This window comes from Nesoenas mayeri, assembly GCF_963082525.1.
Source record: "Nesoenas mayeri genome assembly, chromosome: 2".
NCBI lineage: Eukaryota > Metazoa > Chordata > Aves > Columbiformes > Columbidae > Nesoenas > Nesoenas mayeri.
In genome coordinates, this window is record NC_137543.1 from 154,710,733 (window position 1) to 154,727,265 (window position 16,533).

At 38.4% G+C, this 16,533-nt stretch overlaps 1 protein-coding gene across 2 annotated transcripts in view; it reads left to right on the forward strand.

Annotated features, from left to right (window-relative positions):
- The window catches only part of LMBR1 (limb development membrane protein 1), a 76,358-nt gene that overhangs the window by 17,946 nt on the left and 41,879 nt on the right, over nt 1–16,533 (forward strand). For both annotated transcript variants that reach the window (XM_080339997.1, XM_080339998.1), the window contains 3 exons: nt 1,564–1,603; nt 3,954–4,093; nt 11,320–11,423. In XM_080339997.1, coding sequence (XP_080196123.1) covers nt 1,564–1,603; nt 3,954–4,093; nt 11,320–11,423 — 284 coding nt within the window. The remainder of the gene's footprint in view (nt 1–1,563; nt 1,604–3,953; nt 4,094–11,319; nt 11,424–16,533) is intronic.

Genomic DNA, 16,533 nt, shown 5'->3' on the forward strand with positions numbered 1-16,533 from the left:
GTCATGCTGGAGAAGCATTCTTACACATGGTGATCTTAGCACTTTGAACTTAAATGGAAACTTTTTATTGATCTGTAGTGACCTGTGCTATGATAGAGCTGCTTTTGTAGTTGGATTAATGTTTAAAAAGTAAACTCTTCAAGAAATTTAATATATATATATATTTTTTTAAAAAAAGTACACCTCTTTAAACATAAGAAGTAGTTAAACAAGTGATTAAGCTGGGTACTATCTTCTGATCCTGATATGTATTTTGGATAGTACAAAACTGGAGATAGGGCAGAACAGGGAGGGGGAACTGTTTTGACAAATGCTATTGAATGTAAAGACACTCTTATTTCCTTTTAGCAGTTGATCTAATCAGCTACTGAGGGGAACTGTTCTGCAGCTGTCCTGATTTGTGGAAGCTTTGTGAGCATTTAGTTTGGCAGACTTTGTAGCCTGCTAGGATCTTCCTGATGAGACATGTTTGAAGAGTTAACATGTCTGGAATTCTTTCAGGACAAATTGTTTGTTTCTACAACAAGCTCTCTAGCCAAGATGATTCATAAGGGACCTTGACTTAGTCTCTCAAAACACCATAAGATTCCCATCAAAAAGCAGAAACAATAACCCAATGTACTTTCATGGGACAATTTCAAAATAGCCTGATGTTAGTGGTTGCATGTTTATTGCAAGCGTGCGCATGACTCTTAAGAACTCGAAACACCTGGTTTTATTTTTTCTTAGATTTTAAAATAAGTTTGAGTTACCTCTCATGGAAAATCTGAGATACTTTAAAGAAGAAAGCTGACTCTAAAATGATTTCATATGTAGAAATGCATACATTGGTGTACAGATGTGTGTAGAGAAAGGTGTAAAGAATAAATGAAGGGTATATTAGTGATTGACCTCTGAGTTAAATATTGATAATACTTCAAAAAGTTGGGATGTTAATTGATGAAAAAATGAACAAAAACAGTGTAAAATGTGAAATACCAGAAGGGAAGCTTGTGGTAGCTTAAATTCAAAACAAACAAGAACAACTCCTCTCCTTCCCTCTCTCCCCCTACATTCCCCCTTGGTAAGAGGAATAAGGGGAAGCAACCAAATGGTCATCACTACTGTTCTGGGAATGCCTTCTTGTTTTTAAAAATACATTAATACTGAAAATGAAACATTTATTAACAGACCCTAAGACTCTCCCAAACTTGCCCACTCTCTGTGGTTTCAGAGATGCCCGCAGGGACCATTCCCAGCAGCAGCTGTGGTGGCAGTCTGAGAACTTGTTTGCTGTAGAGCTCTGTGGAAGATGTTTCCAAGAAGTTTTGATCTGGATATTTAAAGAAAGTGAAATAACTTCATAGCTCCATTGATTGGAAAGAGTTTAAGACTAGCAAAGAAATATATATATATATATATATATATTTTCATTTTTGGTAGGAATGTTCTTAAAATATTGATGCTAATAAATTGTTTCAGTAATTCTAAATTGTAAATTAAAATTATTTTTATGTGTAGGCATTTTAGCCTAAGGAAGGATAACTAACTTCTGAATATAACCTGCTGTAATTTAATTTTCAGATGAGCAAGAGGACGAAGATGCCATCGTTAACAGAATATCGTATGTATAGCTCTTTTTTTTACACAACTTTTTTTGCTGGATATATTATGGTAGGAATCTTGTATACGTCCAAATAAATAACAGACCATTTAAAATGTGATAGCAAATAGGTTGCTAGCAGGTGGAGGAACAAGATTTGGGTGGCACCTTGTGTTATGAAAGGCATGACAACAGACAAGGCACTTTGGTCTAAGGGCTTTCTTCACCCCTGGCTTGTCTGGTAGGCATGAAGTTGCCCAAAATATTGCACAAGGACCGAATGCAAGAGGTGGAACTCGGTGCAAGACCTGTGCCTAAGTTTAGGTCTCTAAAATTTGGGTGTTTTGTGGGAAGTAGGTGTTTAAGTTCCCTCTGCAGTCGATGACAGTCCTGTCAAGGGAGGCGATGCATCCTGGAAGGCAAGTTACCTCACCCTGAGGTAGACATCTGTATTTGATCATCTTAAAAAAGAATAACAAATGGAAGACAAGCACTTGCCAGACCTGCTGATCTGCCAGCAGCGCTCTCTTCCTGTTCCTTTATAAAGCTAAATATTAATATCTCATATTTAAATATGTCTAAAGAGTTATGGAATATCTGTGGGCTGTTGCTGCCCTCTCAGTTACACGATTTGCTAAACTATATGGGCTTCCTACTTATTGCAATGTTCTTAGCTTGTCCATGGTGGTACTTTCAGCCTCTTGGAAGGAGAGCTCATTGAGTATTTTATTGATTTGTCTTGTACCCTGGGAGAGCGCTGAATACATCACAAACTTTTAGTTGTGCATTTGTGGCAAGCTTCAGGGGGGTACGAAGATGATTCTCCCAGTAGTGTCTTATACCAGTATTTTTTATAAACTTGAAATGCATACTTGCCATAAGGTTTATTGCAGATCTAAAGGAAAATATATACTTTTAAATGCCATGAAACTCTTCCCTCTCAAGCAGAGGAGAATCTCTCCCCTGCTCTTTAAGAATACAATGAAGGCTCTTCTAGATGGAATTATTTTCATAGCAGTGGTAGTCTCAGCCTGATTCTGAATTTTTCAATATTCAAAGAGTGAAATTTGCCATGTTAACTGTTATCCCCCTGCATCTAATTTCTAGCTTAGCTTTAAAACACAACAAATCATATATACTGTGTTCTTCATGCAAAACCAGTGTAAGACAAGATTAGCACTTCCATCACCCTTTCATTTAAAGTGTTGTTATAAATATTAAAAGCTTCTTGTTCCTCCAGCCTAAGCCTTCTTGTTCCTTAAGTGTGCATGTTATTTTCCAAAAAGCCGTAACTGTCAAACATACGCAGATGGATGTTGCTTTGCATTGCGTAATTATCAGGACCTAAGAGGAAGGTGGGGGGAGAAAACAAACCCAAACTGCTGTAGCACTTTGAAAGGCTGCAGTGTGTTTGGTTGTTCTGCCTTAGAATACTTAAACACCCTTAAATAAGAGAAAGAAAAACACCTCAGAAAATGACAAAACCATACAAGAATATTTTAAAATAAAATTAGTCACCCGCACTTTCTTCTGTAAGTTTTGTGTGAATGAAAAATGGATTTGTAGACTGTTAAAGTAAGATCTCTGTAAGCAACTTACTGACATTCCTATTGTAGGAATGATCTATTGAAATTTATCTTTTTTGTCATGCAATTTAAAGAACGATTTCTTATTTTATTCTAGCATTGGATTAGTATTGTTATAATGTTTTTGTTAGTCTTATTTTTTTAAGAACACAGTTCTTCCTAATGCCACAAGATGGCATTTGATGTGAGTCGTACTTGAGATCTAAAAGGAGTAAGCTTAAATATTTTAAACAATTGACAATTTCTTTGTGTTGACTTTACAGTTGTCAGAAAATGCCGAGATACGAGATGATACCCGAATAACTAAAAAGCAATATTGTTGCTGTTGTTGTATGTGTTAAAATATTTGTGTAATTGTACTCACTTTTTAGACATTAAAAAGCTGCTCTGCTTTGAAAAATTGTAGAAAGAATATAGAAATGGATTTTCTTTTCATTCTGTGTCTATGTGGGAAATGAAAACTAAAATAGATTTATGAAAATATATTCTGTGAACTTAAATAATCTAACCTGTGTATGACATGGGAATTGAATGCTTGCAAGTCCCAACAGAGTAATTGTTGTAGTTGGTAAAAACTAGTTATTTTTACTGGATTCTGTAAACTACTTGGTATTTGAAGTTTGCTTTTTGGAAGTGAAATATTGTGGAAATCAGAGTTTCTTCTGCACTTTTACAATGTAAGAATGTGTTACCTTCAGACAGTGATTAATAAGTAGGCTAATTACTTTTTTCATCCTGTTCAGAGCATGTTGGTGGTAACAGTGGTACATTTCTTTAACTTTCAGGCTGTTCTTGAGCACCTTCACTCTTGCAGTTTCAGCTGGTGCCGTGCTGCTTCTACCATTCTCAATAATCAGCAATGAGATCCTGCTTTCTTTTCCACAAAACTACTATATTCAGTGGTTAAATGGCTCACTAATTCATGGTTAGTACTCAGCATAATGTAATTAAACTGAATGCCTTCATTATACTTGCATAGATATGTTCTTATTTTCAAACTAATAACTATGTTTTCGCTTAAATGCTAATTGAATTGTTCACATGTTACTGACTAGTTGGTTTTGCTGCTGTGTCACATATCACAAAAATCTGTCTTAAATCTTCTGTTGAGTTTTCTAAAGAATTGTGCAGACTTGATGGAATTAAACCAGATTCACTGCTTTGATTATTAATGTAGAGTAAGAGCTACTAGAAGCTAACTTGAAAACACACTGTTAAACTCCTTTATCATGTGTTAATGCACAAGCCTATCTCTGTATGATGATACGTTTAAATCTGTTCTCAAAATAAATGTTTTAAGAAACTTGCTAGCTATGAGCACTTAGGATTAGTTTACATTCAACTGTTAGTGATTTATTTGTAAAGAAGGACAATTATAGAATATAAGTGTATCAAGTGTGATAAGGAAGCACAGGAAAAACTATTTCAAGGAAATCAAGATACAAAAAAGGAATATTACAGATACTTGCTGTGATGATATCTTGATGTCGGGCAGAATGTGTTTTGCAGGCTTCCTGATATTGGTTAACATGCTTATGTCTGACACGTGTAATGGAAATACACTTCTATGGATCTAAGGGAAATAACTGGTGGAAACAGGACATTCTTTAGTAGACTCAGCTGGAGAAAGGAGATAAGACCTTCAAGATGTGAAACAGTGTATTTAATCTGGTACAAATAATTTACAAATTAACTGTGCTGTCCTCTTTCTGTTCTCATGAAAAGATAACAACTGGGCTTTGGAGGAAATTTCTCATAAAAGTACACTTGTTGCTAAATGTCTAATACTCACAGATAGCGAATTAATGAATTTCCAGATCCCTAACTTGCAAGGGTGGTATTTTTTCAGCTTAAAGATGTTTACAACAAATTAAATGGTGATAGATAAAGACAGGATATAACACATATTATCTGTCATGTTTCTGAAAATGAGTATTTTTTGTGTTATCTGGACAGTAAAATTTTAAAGCTGTGGATAAGGAGGACCTGACTGTAGGTGTGGTGGTCAGTGGTGACCCTGACACTGGTGACAATAGTTTAAGACCTAAGAAAAGTGAGGAAGGGAAAAAATAGAATGAAGACATTGAATTTTGAGAGAGTAGACTTGGTCCTTCTCAGGTAATGTGCATGTGGAACCTTACTGGAGAATGCCCTGGAGGCAAAGGAAGCCAGGAGAGGCGCTTACTTTCAAGGAGAACCTTTGAGAATTGAAACATGCACCTCAGTGTCCAAGAAAATGAGCAGGTGTCATAGGAGGTTGATGTGGCTTAATGATAAACTGAGCTCAAAACCCAAAAGGAAGTGTGTGGAAGGTAGAAGTAGGGGTGAACTGGCCAGAAGGGGTGTAGAAATACCACCTGAGTTAATATCCCTGTGTGAAATTAGGAAAGCCACGGCACAGCTGGATTTGTAAGTGGTGAGTAGTTTGTATCGAGCCAACTTCTCTAGACCGCAATGAGAGGCAAGAAGCAGTGTTTGCAAGGCACAAAGCAAGAGTTCTTCACACTGGGGGTGGTTGAACACTGGAACAGGTTGTCCAGAGAGACTGGGAGATCTAAATCCTTGGAAGTTTTCCAAAACTTGGCTGCCTAAAGCCCTGAGAGGGCACTTCAGGGGTTTTAAGCAGCAGATCAGATGTTGTGGTTTAACCCCAGCCAGCAGTTTATTACTCGCTTGTGGTGGGATGGGGGAGAGAATCAGAAGAGTAAAAGTGAGAAAACTCTCGGGTTGAGTTAAAGACAGTTTAGTAAGTAAAGCAAAAGCTACTCATACAAGGAAAGAAAGCGAAACAAGGGATTTGTTTGCTACTTCCCATCAGCAGGCAGGTGTTCAGCCGTCTTCAAGAAAGCCGAGATCCATCACAGGTAATGGTGACTTGAGAAGACAAATTGTTCTTCCTTCCCCCCAAATATGTACTGAGCATGATGTATGGAATATCACTTTGGTCAGGTGGGCTCAGGTGTCCTGGCCGTGCCCCCTCCCAGCATTTTGTGCACTTGCAACCTTCTGGCTGAAAAGTCTTCCACTTGGCAAAACCCAAAACATCGGTGTGTTACCAACGTTCTTCTTGTACTAAACCCGAAGCGCATCACTGTACCAGCTACTAGGAGGAAAATTAACTGTATCCCAGCTGAAATCAGGACATCAGAGTATATGACTTTAGTTCAGTTATTCTATGATCTGTTTTGTCGCACGTAGTCAGGGATCACTAATTTAGTATGTCTCCTACGTGGAAGAAAAATACCACAGCTGATTCTCACTTTTCATGCAGATATAGCTGCTCAGACAATACCCAATTCAGAAATTTTCACTCTGTCAGAATTGCTACAATACTTGAGAAAACTTGGGTTAGTTAGGAAGCTGCTGGCAAAAGCGACTGTCACATAGGAAGGCCTTTGAATTTTCCAGTGACCGTCTTCTTTTTGTTTTAATGTGATAATCTTTAGAAAGCACCACTTTGTGCACACTGTATAATTTATATTTAGTAAGTCCAACAGTAATGCCCAACAAGGAAGTAAATTCAGGATCTTGGTGTTTCCAGGTCCAAGTATTGCAAAGCTTGTGTTAGGGGTAAGACATGGCTGAACTTAACCAAGATTTATTACAGTTGTTCCAGCAGTTCAGGCACATCAGCAGATTTTACATCTGACCACAGGTTTCTGTTGCTGTAAATTGACAAAAATCAGTGTACTTCAATTTCCAAGATTATCTAGGGGAAGGACTCCCTCTTGTGGTATTCGCTAGGTTTGCACAATGGCATTGTGCTGCTCTGCAAAAACCTATTGTCATGCAGTGGCAATATCTTTTTGAGGTTAATTATGGAATGTTGGTGCAAGATTGGAGAGCTGATAGTGCTGTCACAAGCACTCCAGTTCAGAAAATGTTCTTATCTCCATATTACTGTCAAGCGTAGCCTTTGTTTCTGGTTTGCACACTGCTTTGCAGATGTTATGAAATGGGAAAAGTTTAACTGCTTTCAAACACTTGGGTTTTGCTAGATTTATCACTTAAAGTCTGAATAACTCGAACGTGACATTAAGGGTTTTTATTCTGTAGACTGTTCCATTAGTTGTAGCATATAGAAAAAGAGAAAATATATGCCTTTAATTTTTTAAACGAGCCAGAAAGCCTGTACCTGGATCCAGTATAAACACTCTTGTCTAATGTGTGTTGAACTAAACCCAGAAGTACTTCCGCCAGCTGGATGTTCACTTGTGCTGTTGTTGGATACAACCACCAGGTGGGGGTAAAACGTAATGAAACTGCCCTGAATAAGAAAGCAGAAAAATTGCTGGGGGTCTTACCTGTTTGGCAAAGGCTGTGAGATTTTCAATTTTTATGTTTTATTAACTCGTTTTATGAGGGATGGTCTTAAGTCACTAAAAATGCAAAAACAGAGATTCTAATAGACTGCTTAAAGCTTTTATATATGTTTATCTGCAAGTCTCTTGCAAGTTTATGGTGCAGTCAGTATAATAGGAAATAATTTTCTGGGTCTATTTTGATTCAATTTCTGAACTGTCAAATTAGGATAAATACAGTAGGGGAAGAAGAGGGCTCTCTGGTCCTTAATTTGAGGAAAGCGTATATGTCAGCAGCGGTGCAGCACTGTTCTTTCCTAACTTTACATGCATATTGTAGCTCTGTAGTTTAATATTCTGTAAATGTGATTCCTGTCAGCTGCTAATGTGTAAATGTTTGGGTTTTAACTTGTTAAAGCTCACTCTGGATGTGCACCGCTCTGCCCTCCCTTCAAGTGCTCTGTACATACTGTGCAGCTCCTAAGCCTGGTTTACATTGTAGATGTACATGTAATAGAGCTGCTGAAATTAGGACAACCAGGTGTTCAGCTTTGCATCAGGTAACTGAATGCCCTGTCTGTTTTCAGTTAGAGAAAACTGCTGAAATAAGGCCCCCACCCCCATCTAATAGTATTTCTGTCTTAATTTTCTGGGGGGAAAAAAAGTCCGCAGACTGCTGGAGTTAATGTACCTCTAGTAAGGGCTGTTAATGACATTCTTGCTGATGTTGCTATGCGTGAATGTTCCTTGAATGGTAACAGGAGCTTCCTGGCTAAGCAAATTCAAAAGGAAAAATCCCCTTCTTTGTTAACTGGAGTTTAGCCACCTTTAGGCAGTCTGTTTTCTTTGGCAATTAGTATTATATTTCACGTATCTTTTGGAATTTTCTTGGTTTGTTTTTTGTAGTTTATTTGGCTGAGTGTGGTTCTTGGTGTCCTGGTGCTATCAATTGCTGAAGACGTAGATTTCTTGCCTGCGCCACCCCCCACCCCCTGTTTTTATTCCTCTTTGATATTTAATTTCATTTAAAGAAAAATATACGGTTAAGTCATTTTTAAGGGGCTGTAGATGAAAGTGCTAACTATTTTACATTGGGAACTAAATACAGGAATTTCTCTCAACAATGAATTACCCAGACATGCAGTAAATGTCACTTTCCTTCCCTATTCTTTCCAGAATGAAAAAGAACAAGCCTGTACATGAGAAGAAAGAAATAAACAAAGCTGTTAGTTCAAATTTTCTTATCATGGGGGATGTTCTTTTTTTGACTTTCAGGTGATACAATATAGTCCTGCGGGATTGTGGAAATGTGTGTGTTTTGGGGAAGGTGAGGGACTGAGCCTGTTTTTCACAACTACAGAATAAAAGCTGCGTTTTTAGGATGCAGAACATGTGATACTAGTTAAATCTGTTAGCTGCACTAGTACTGAATTGCAGGTAAGCTGCTGCTTTTATCAAGAAGGAACACAGCATCCTGCACACCTTTTGATGGGATGATGGTGAGTTCATGTTTATGCACCAGGAACAAGTCTTTTCAGCAAGTGTTGAGCTTAGATAATCTTAATAGAGCAGATATGCTTAATGGAGATCAGTTATCACTTCAGGTTGTTCTATAAAGCTTTTCCCTTCCTGCAGATGTCACATGTGTCTTACAGATGTCTTAGTTTTAGTCAGTTGTTGATTTTTCAGCTGGATACAGAATGGAAATCGTCTGCTCTGAGCACCCCTGCACAAAGCAGAGTTGGTTGGAAAATGCTGCTCAGGGTGCTGCCCATTTGGGCTTTGAGTGTGTTGGGGGATGGAGATTACAAACCCCAAAACTTCCTTGTGCAACCTGTTGCAGTGCTTGACTGCACTCACAGTGGGAAAATGTGCTGTTGCTTCCATGCCCCCCATGTGTAAGTAGACTTTCCAGTTTTTAAATCCATGCTCATTGTCTCTTCGTTCACTGGATACCACTGTGAAGAGTCTGACTCTGTTTTCCTTGCTCCCTCCATACACGTTGATACAGTTTCCTCAAGTCCTCTCTTCTCAAGGCCAAGCAATTCCAGCTTTCATAGCCTTTCCTTGTATGACAGTGGCTCCAATCCTTTAATCAGTTTTGTGGTCCTTTGCTGGATTTGCTGTAGTATGGCTGCATCTGTCTTGTATGGAGGAGCCCACAACTGGATGTGGTGCTCCAGATGTGCCACCAGTGCTGAGCAGAGAGGTAGGATCACCTCTCCTGACCTGTTGATGACACTTCTAATGCAGCCTGGGGTGCTGTTGGCCACCTTTGCTGCAAGGGCCCGTTGCTGGCTTGTGTTCAACTTGGTATCTAACAGAACCTCGAAGGCCTTTTCTGCAAAGCTGCTTTTGGGGCACCTGGTCCCCAGTGTGCTCTCCGCTTGTTTGTCTACCTTCTTGAGGTTCTTTTGAGTGTTAGGCCACTGCTCCTCTCCATTTTGTGCACCAAGAATAGTGTGGCCAGCAGGGCTGGGGAAGTGATTGTCCTCTTGTACTTGGTGCTGGTGAAGATCTGCCTTGAATCCTGTGTTCAGTTTTGGGCCCCCCATGACAAGAAAGACATTGAAGTGCTGGAGTGAGTTCAGAGAAGGGCAGTTGAACTGGTGAGGGGTCTGGAGCACAAGTCTGGGGAGCGGCTGAGGGACCTGGGGGGTTCAGCCTGGAGAACAGGAGCTGAGGGGAGACCTTATTGCTCTCTGCAACTGCCTGAAAGGAGGTTGGAGCATGGAGGAGGTTGGTCTCTTCTCCCAAGTACCAAGTGATAGGACAAGAGGAAAGGGCCTCAAGTTGTGCCAGGGAAGGTTCAGATTGGATATTAGGAAAAATTTCTTCCTGGAAAGGGTTGTGAAGTGCTGGAACAGGCTGCCCAGGGCAGTGGTGGAGTCACCATCCCTGGAGAGGTTTAAAAGAGGTATAGATGAGGTTCTTAGGGACATGGTTTAGTGCTAGAGTTGGGTTATGGTTGGACTCAATGGCCTTAAAGGTCTCTTCCAACCAAAATGATTCTGTGATCTTGCATCTCCAGCAAACTTGCTGAGGAAGCACACTCTCACATCAGCCAGGTCATTAATGAAGATGTTAAACCCAGTACCAGCCCACTGGGTTATACCACTGGTGACTGGTTTCCAGCCTGACATTGTACTGCTGGTCACAACCCATTGAGCCCAGAAGCTTGGCCAGTTTTCAGTCTACCTCAGAGTCTGCTTACGTAGCCCATACTTCATTAATTAGACTATGAGGAGATGTATGGGAGACAATGTTGAAAGCCTTACTGAATTGAGAAAAACGACATTAACTGCTCTCCTCTTGCCCACTGATGCTGTCATCTCATCATGGCAGGCTGCTGCTGCTCTTATCATGGTATCATCTTTTAATTTGGAGGTGATGATAGCGTTTGTGTGTTGCTGATGTTACAATCCATGATTTGACTGAGTTTCTCTTGAGGAAAAAAATACAGGAGGAAGTGAGTACACAGAACTGAGTTTTGTGAGATTCACTGATAGTAATAAAATACTTTTGTCCTGAAAAATTTTGAAACAGTTATCTGAAGAGCGGTGAGTGGGATGTTGTGGGAACAGCCCACTTGAGTTTGCAGTCTGTCTTCCAAGAGTTCAGACAGTTGCTGCTGTTCCAGTTGGTATCCAGTTTTTAACTGAAGATCATTACACAGATGAATGGGTATTTTTCAGCAATTACGGGTAGATAATTACGTATCCATAAAAATCTGGCGTCTGCTATTATTTGAATGTATACTACATTCTTATATATAAGGGAGGAAAATGTAACATCTTTAACTTTCAAATCTGAGAAACTTATCATGTGAACTTTTTCTTGTTTGTTGCAGGTTTATGGAACCTTGCTTCTCTTTTTTCAAATTTATGTTTATTTGTGTTGATGCCCTTTGCCTTTTTCTTCCTGGAATCGGAAGGATTTGCTGGCTTAAAAAAGGTAGGAAACTACCATTAATTATATGTGTACTGAGATCAATAAAAGATTTTTCTTACTTTTAATAATGAAATGTTTTAATCAGTGGTTTTGTTGGAATGCTAAAAGAGAAGGTTCAATAAATGCACTAGAAATAAAGTAACAGGGGAAAGTACAGGCTTAGTACTAATCGGAAAGGTGATTAAATAGATAACACAGACTAAATAACAGATGACTCAGAGAAAACAGGCTTCATTTTTGAGCTTTAAAATATTACAGATATCCCAAAGAAGGTTCAAATGTGGTCAATATTAACAATATGTTAAAAACCTGTCTTAAATTGATAGAGAATAACTGAGAATATTCACAGTATCACAGTATGTTTGGGATTGGAAGGGACCTCAAAAGATCATCTAGTCCAATCCAACTTAGTTGCATATATTCAAGTTGTGAGGGCTGAGTATTTTGGCTCAGCATGGAATTTCACAAAGCAATTTCTGAACAATAAGATAACTGATATATTAATATGGGAACTAAAGAAATGAAGAGTTACTGTAATGGGAGGCACAGTAAAATGGATTTCAAATCATAAATATAAACTAAACTGGAACGACTGTCTGGGGACCAGTTGTAGCAAGTTTTCATTAATCTTTACCATCTAAAGGATTACACTCTTGTTTTTAATGTTACTACACTTGAGGGGATTCCGTGCTTTTGGATGATGGTTATTAGAAAGCAAAGGATCTTGAACAGATCAGGAAGGATGAAATGCATTAAAGAGGGATGTGAAAGACTGAGTCACCTCTTGATCACATGTAACGTAAATCAACAAGGGGAGGGTTGTGGTGGGAAGGAAAACACAATTCCCATTTGCATTGACAGGAAAGTGATGTGGCGGCAATGAAGTTGCTGGTTTTGTTCTTGGTGGAATTAAGGAAAACTGAAGTGAGTTCTGCATCCAGTTTGGGATTTGAGGGTTCATGGAGACAGTTAAGAGGCAAAATGGAGGATAGCAAAGGATGTAAGATACTTCAAGTACAGCATGATGGAAAATTTTAATTTGGAGATGGTAATGTGAAGAAACAGATTTTAATTCTGTAGGTAAAGCTACGGAGAGATTACGTAGCCTGAGCAATAACAGCGGTGTCAGAAGAGACCTGCAGGACCCAGACAAGGTGGTGTGTGAATACGTGTTTGGTGGAGCCTCTTCTGTGCTCCTTGATGCAACCACGGCGTTGATTTGTATTGACCAAACAGTAGATGTATCCAAGTTACTGCATTTATAAGTCTGGATGACTAAGCTAATGAGTTTGGTTTTAAAGAAGTTTGGTAATGGGTGTAGTATTGTTCATACTACTGTATTTAACTTGACTTACCCAACTTGACTGGAAAACATTCTCCTCTTCTTCCTTCATGTCAGGTATCCATAGGGCTAAGAAAACTTTCAGCAACTCATCTTGTCCTTTCAGTTTTCAAAATATATACAGCTAATGTATATATTTTCTTCTAAAAAAGAAATGTTTACTGATTTTAGTGGGGTTTGTGTCTCTTGCAATCCAGCCAAGCCCAAGGAATCTCTCCATTAGTTTACCATGTACAATACTGCTGGTGGGTCCCCTTGACTTGTAGATTTATGTTGGCTCTAACAGATGCATCATGTATTACAGCTGTGTGTAAGCTCTTGCTTTACATAAAACTTTGCTAGTTTGTAACTTTTAAACTTGCAATACAATAAGTACCATTCAAGGTCATTAGAATCACCACTGCGTGTTTACACTTGGAAGCATTTGTAATTCCAGATGAAACAGAACCATGATCTGTTTGCAGATGTCAGGAAAAAGATGATTGTTGGTGCTTTAGCGTTGTTTTGCTTCTTCATGGGGGTAGAAAAGACCAGATTTTAGTATCAAAACTCATCTGTTGCAGGGGGGGTGGTGCACAACCCAATTTTTGTCATGTTTTGTTACTTTGACTTCTCTTGGGTGTTTCTGGTACATTGCAGAAGCCAAGTGTGGTTCCTACTACAGGTACTCAAGGCCTTTGTCCAAGGTCTGTTCTACCTGGCTGCTCTGTTTACAAGTATCCAGAATGGACGCAGGTGTTTACTGAATTGTTTTACCAGCTTTGGGTGAGCCCTAAAACTGCTTGTGAAGATGCAGGAATTTAATCTATTTAAATACAAACATACTTTATAAGAGAGGTGACCAAAGACAAATGAAGTTGCAAATGCCACTTCTGGACTAAGTTGATATGTAAAATTGAGTGTGCTGTTATGATCAAATTCTGATGGAGGTAAATGATTCTACTTGCAATAAGTACTAAATATATATATATTTTTAAAAGTAATTGCATCATATAATAAGGCAATGGGAATCTGGTGAAATTTCTGCTTAATTGAACTCAGGATTACGTATAAGCTTTTCACTTCTAGAATCTGTGAAGGATACTTCCCATCTTTTTTTACTTTGCTTACATTTTGACACATTGCTTATCTCAGAAGATTTTGAGACCGTGATTACCTTGTAGAATTCTGATATTTTAACAAATATTTTTGATTTTGATTATATTTGTGCAAGTTTAAGGAAAAGTCATATTTTGTCATTCATCACATCAAACTAATGGGCTGGAGAGGTAAAAAATCATTAATATGCTATGACTAACCGGCAAAATCAGATTTTAGTGATCTCTGTTTAAAAGAACATTTCACACATTTGCAGCACTGAAGAGAGGAGTGATCTGTTATAAATGGGAGGTTTGGCACAGGGTATGTAATCTTTAATTTTTCATCTGGGAGCTGAATACAGGGAGTTGGGAAAGCAGTTGGTTCCAGATACCCAGGTCAGCTCAAAACTTGGATAAAAAGACTGTTGCAGTGGAAGTGTTTTTGCAGATCATCTTTAATTTGCTGTAGAATTACCTTCACTATAATGAATAAATAGGTCACCTGAGATTTAGGTGCGCACAGTCAAGACGTCAGTTTGAAGATGTTAATGTACGAATTATTTGTTGGGTTTTTTCTTAAGTTCTGAAAATTATTAAATGACTAAAAGAGGTTCAGTTCTGAAATGGGATGGATTCCTTTGTTCAGCTTTAACTGTGAACAGTGTTAGGCATTATCAAAAATGGGCTGAAGCCCCCAAAGTTTTTAGCCTTCTGCATGAGTCTTAATCATAGCTTATGTATAAAAGTTGATTTTTATCGACTGGCTCTAATGAGAACTTGTTGCAAGGTATGATATTTCAGGTAGCTCATAGGTTACTATTATGAAGTTCGTATAACTTTCTTTCCATGTTTACGTGAGGAAGTGTTTCCCCCTTAACTGTTTCAGTTTCATGAATCTGAATGGGTTTGATTAGCCATCTTCCAATTTACTATGGCTTTTTTTCTTGGTTGCTAGTATACTTTCTAAATGGCACATGGCCCCTCTTATAGACTCTTTTTGATTCCCCAAGGCAACAGTTTAAAACAACCGAGGACTTGCATATTGTGCAGGGGAGAGAAATACGGAAATGAGGCCCTGGCCATGGACGGATGCAGTGTTGTACTGAAAGTCAATCTGATTCTCTGCCTAGTTTTTAATTAAAAACACTATGTTAATTCAAAAAGGGTATTTTGGGCCCGAGGGGGCTGACCATGCCCCTTTAAAGAACTTAAGTGCTCTTCCTTTCTATAGTTTTATTTCCATTTAATGGCACTTGCAGACTTCTGATATCAGGAAAATAATTATAGAAGCATTATTGCTGGTGTATAATCCAGAGTGTTTCAAAAAGATGGACCCACTTTCAAAGATAGAATGATTTCAAATTGGGCCCATCTTTTTGAAACACCCTGTGTATGTGTGTGCATCTTTGTGCATATATGTGTACATGTTGTGTGTGTATTTATGCACATGTATTTTCATATATGAGTGAATTAAGTTTTCCAAGACTACTGAAGTGTTTGGAATTCATTGTGCCATGTTACACCTTAGCTGCTGTTATTAACTCAGGTAATGGAGAACCTGAAGTAACTTTAATCTCCTGCATTGGTATTGAAAACATTTTTGTATCATTCTATATTCTTCTTATCTTCCTTTGTGGAGTCTATGCATAAAGTTCTATCTCTCGTTTAGATGCTCCTTCAGTTCTTTGTCACTGGCTTTCTGAAATATTGTAGTACAGTTATGAAACAAAGGTCTCAACCACATTTCTTAATGTCAGAATTAGCCTCATTCTTTATCATTGTGTCTCAAAAAGAAGCAAAATTATGGTATTTGTTGCTCAGTGTGGATGTTTCCATGTGATACGGAGTGCACAGAAAGTTACGTGTGTGCTGCTGTGTGAAGGAGACAAGCACTTTTGAGGAGATAATTGCTATACCTTTTCTTGACCTTAAAAACGCTTTGTCTTGATGTAACTTCAACTGAAATTTGTATTTGTTTGAAGTTGACAAAGATAAAGATGCTTGGGAGTAATTTCCTTGTAAGAAAATACAAATAGTGCAATTTACCATTGTGAGAAACTGGAATGACTGGATATTGCGTAATCACGAGTGCAGAGTTTTAAAAAGGCTTTATGAAGTATTTTACCTTAATACTGATCTTTGAACTTGAAGTCATGGCATAAAGTTTAACATGAGCGACAGCAACATCCTGACCAATTATCCAAATTATCCAGACATCCCAAAATGTTCGGAACACAACACACAGAGTCTGTGGATTAAGAGGTTAACTCCTGGAACATCAAAAGAAGTGCATGATAATAAAAACAAATAGTACAAAAATTTGAGGTAACTTCCTTGTTTAATTAATTAGGTAGACCAGGTGGAAGCGAAGAGGCCAGAGCTGGTGCTCAGAATGTCTATAAAGCTGAGCAACATGACAGCACAATGGAGGAGGAACAAAGATTTTTTTAATATACTTCTATCCTGTGTCACAGTTTGAAATTGTCCTGGTTTATGTCCCTTTTGGCAAACTTACATAAAAGTGACCCTGTACTGTATTTTATGACCAGATGACTTTTTTTTTCCCAGTGGCTAATTTGTATCAGACCCCCATCTTAAAGAGACACAGAAATGAGTAGGAAGTCCAAGCCGGTTTGTCTCAATGAGCTTTCATTGCATGCTTTCATTATTTTTGCTCGTTTTTGCCACTGAT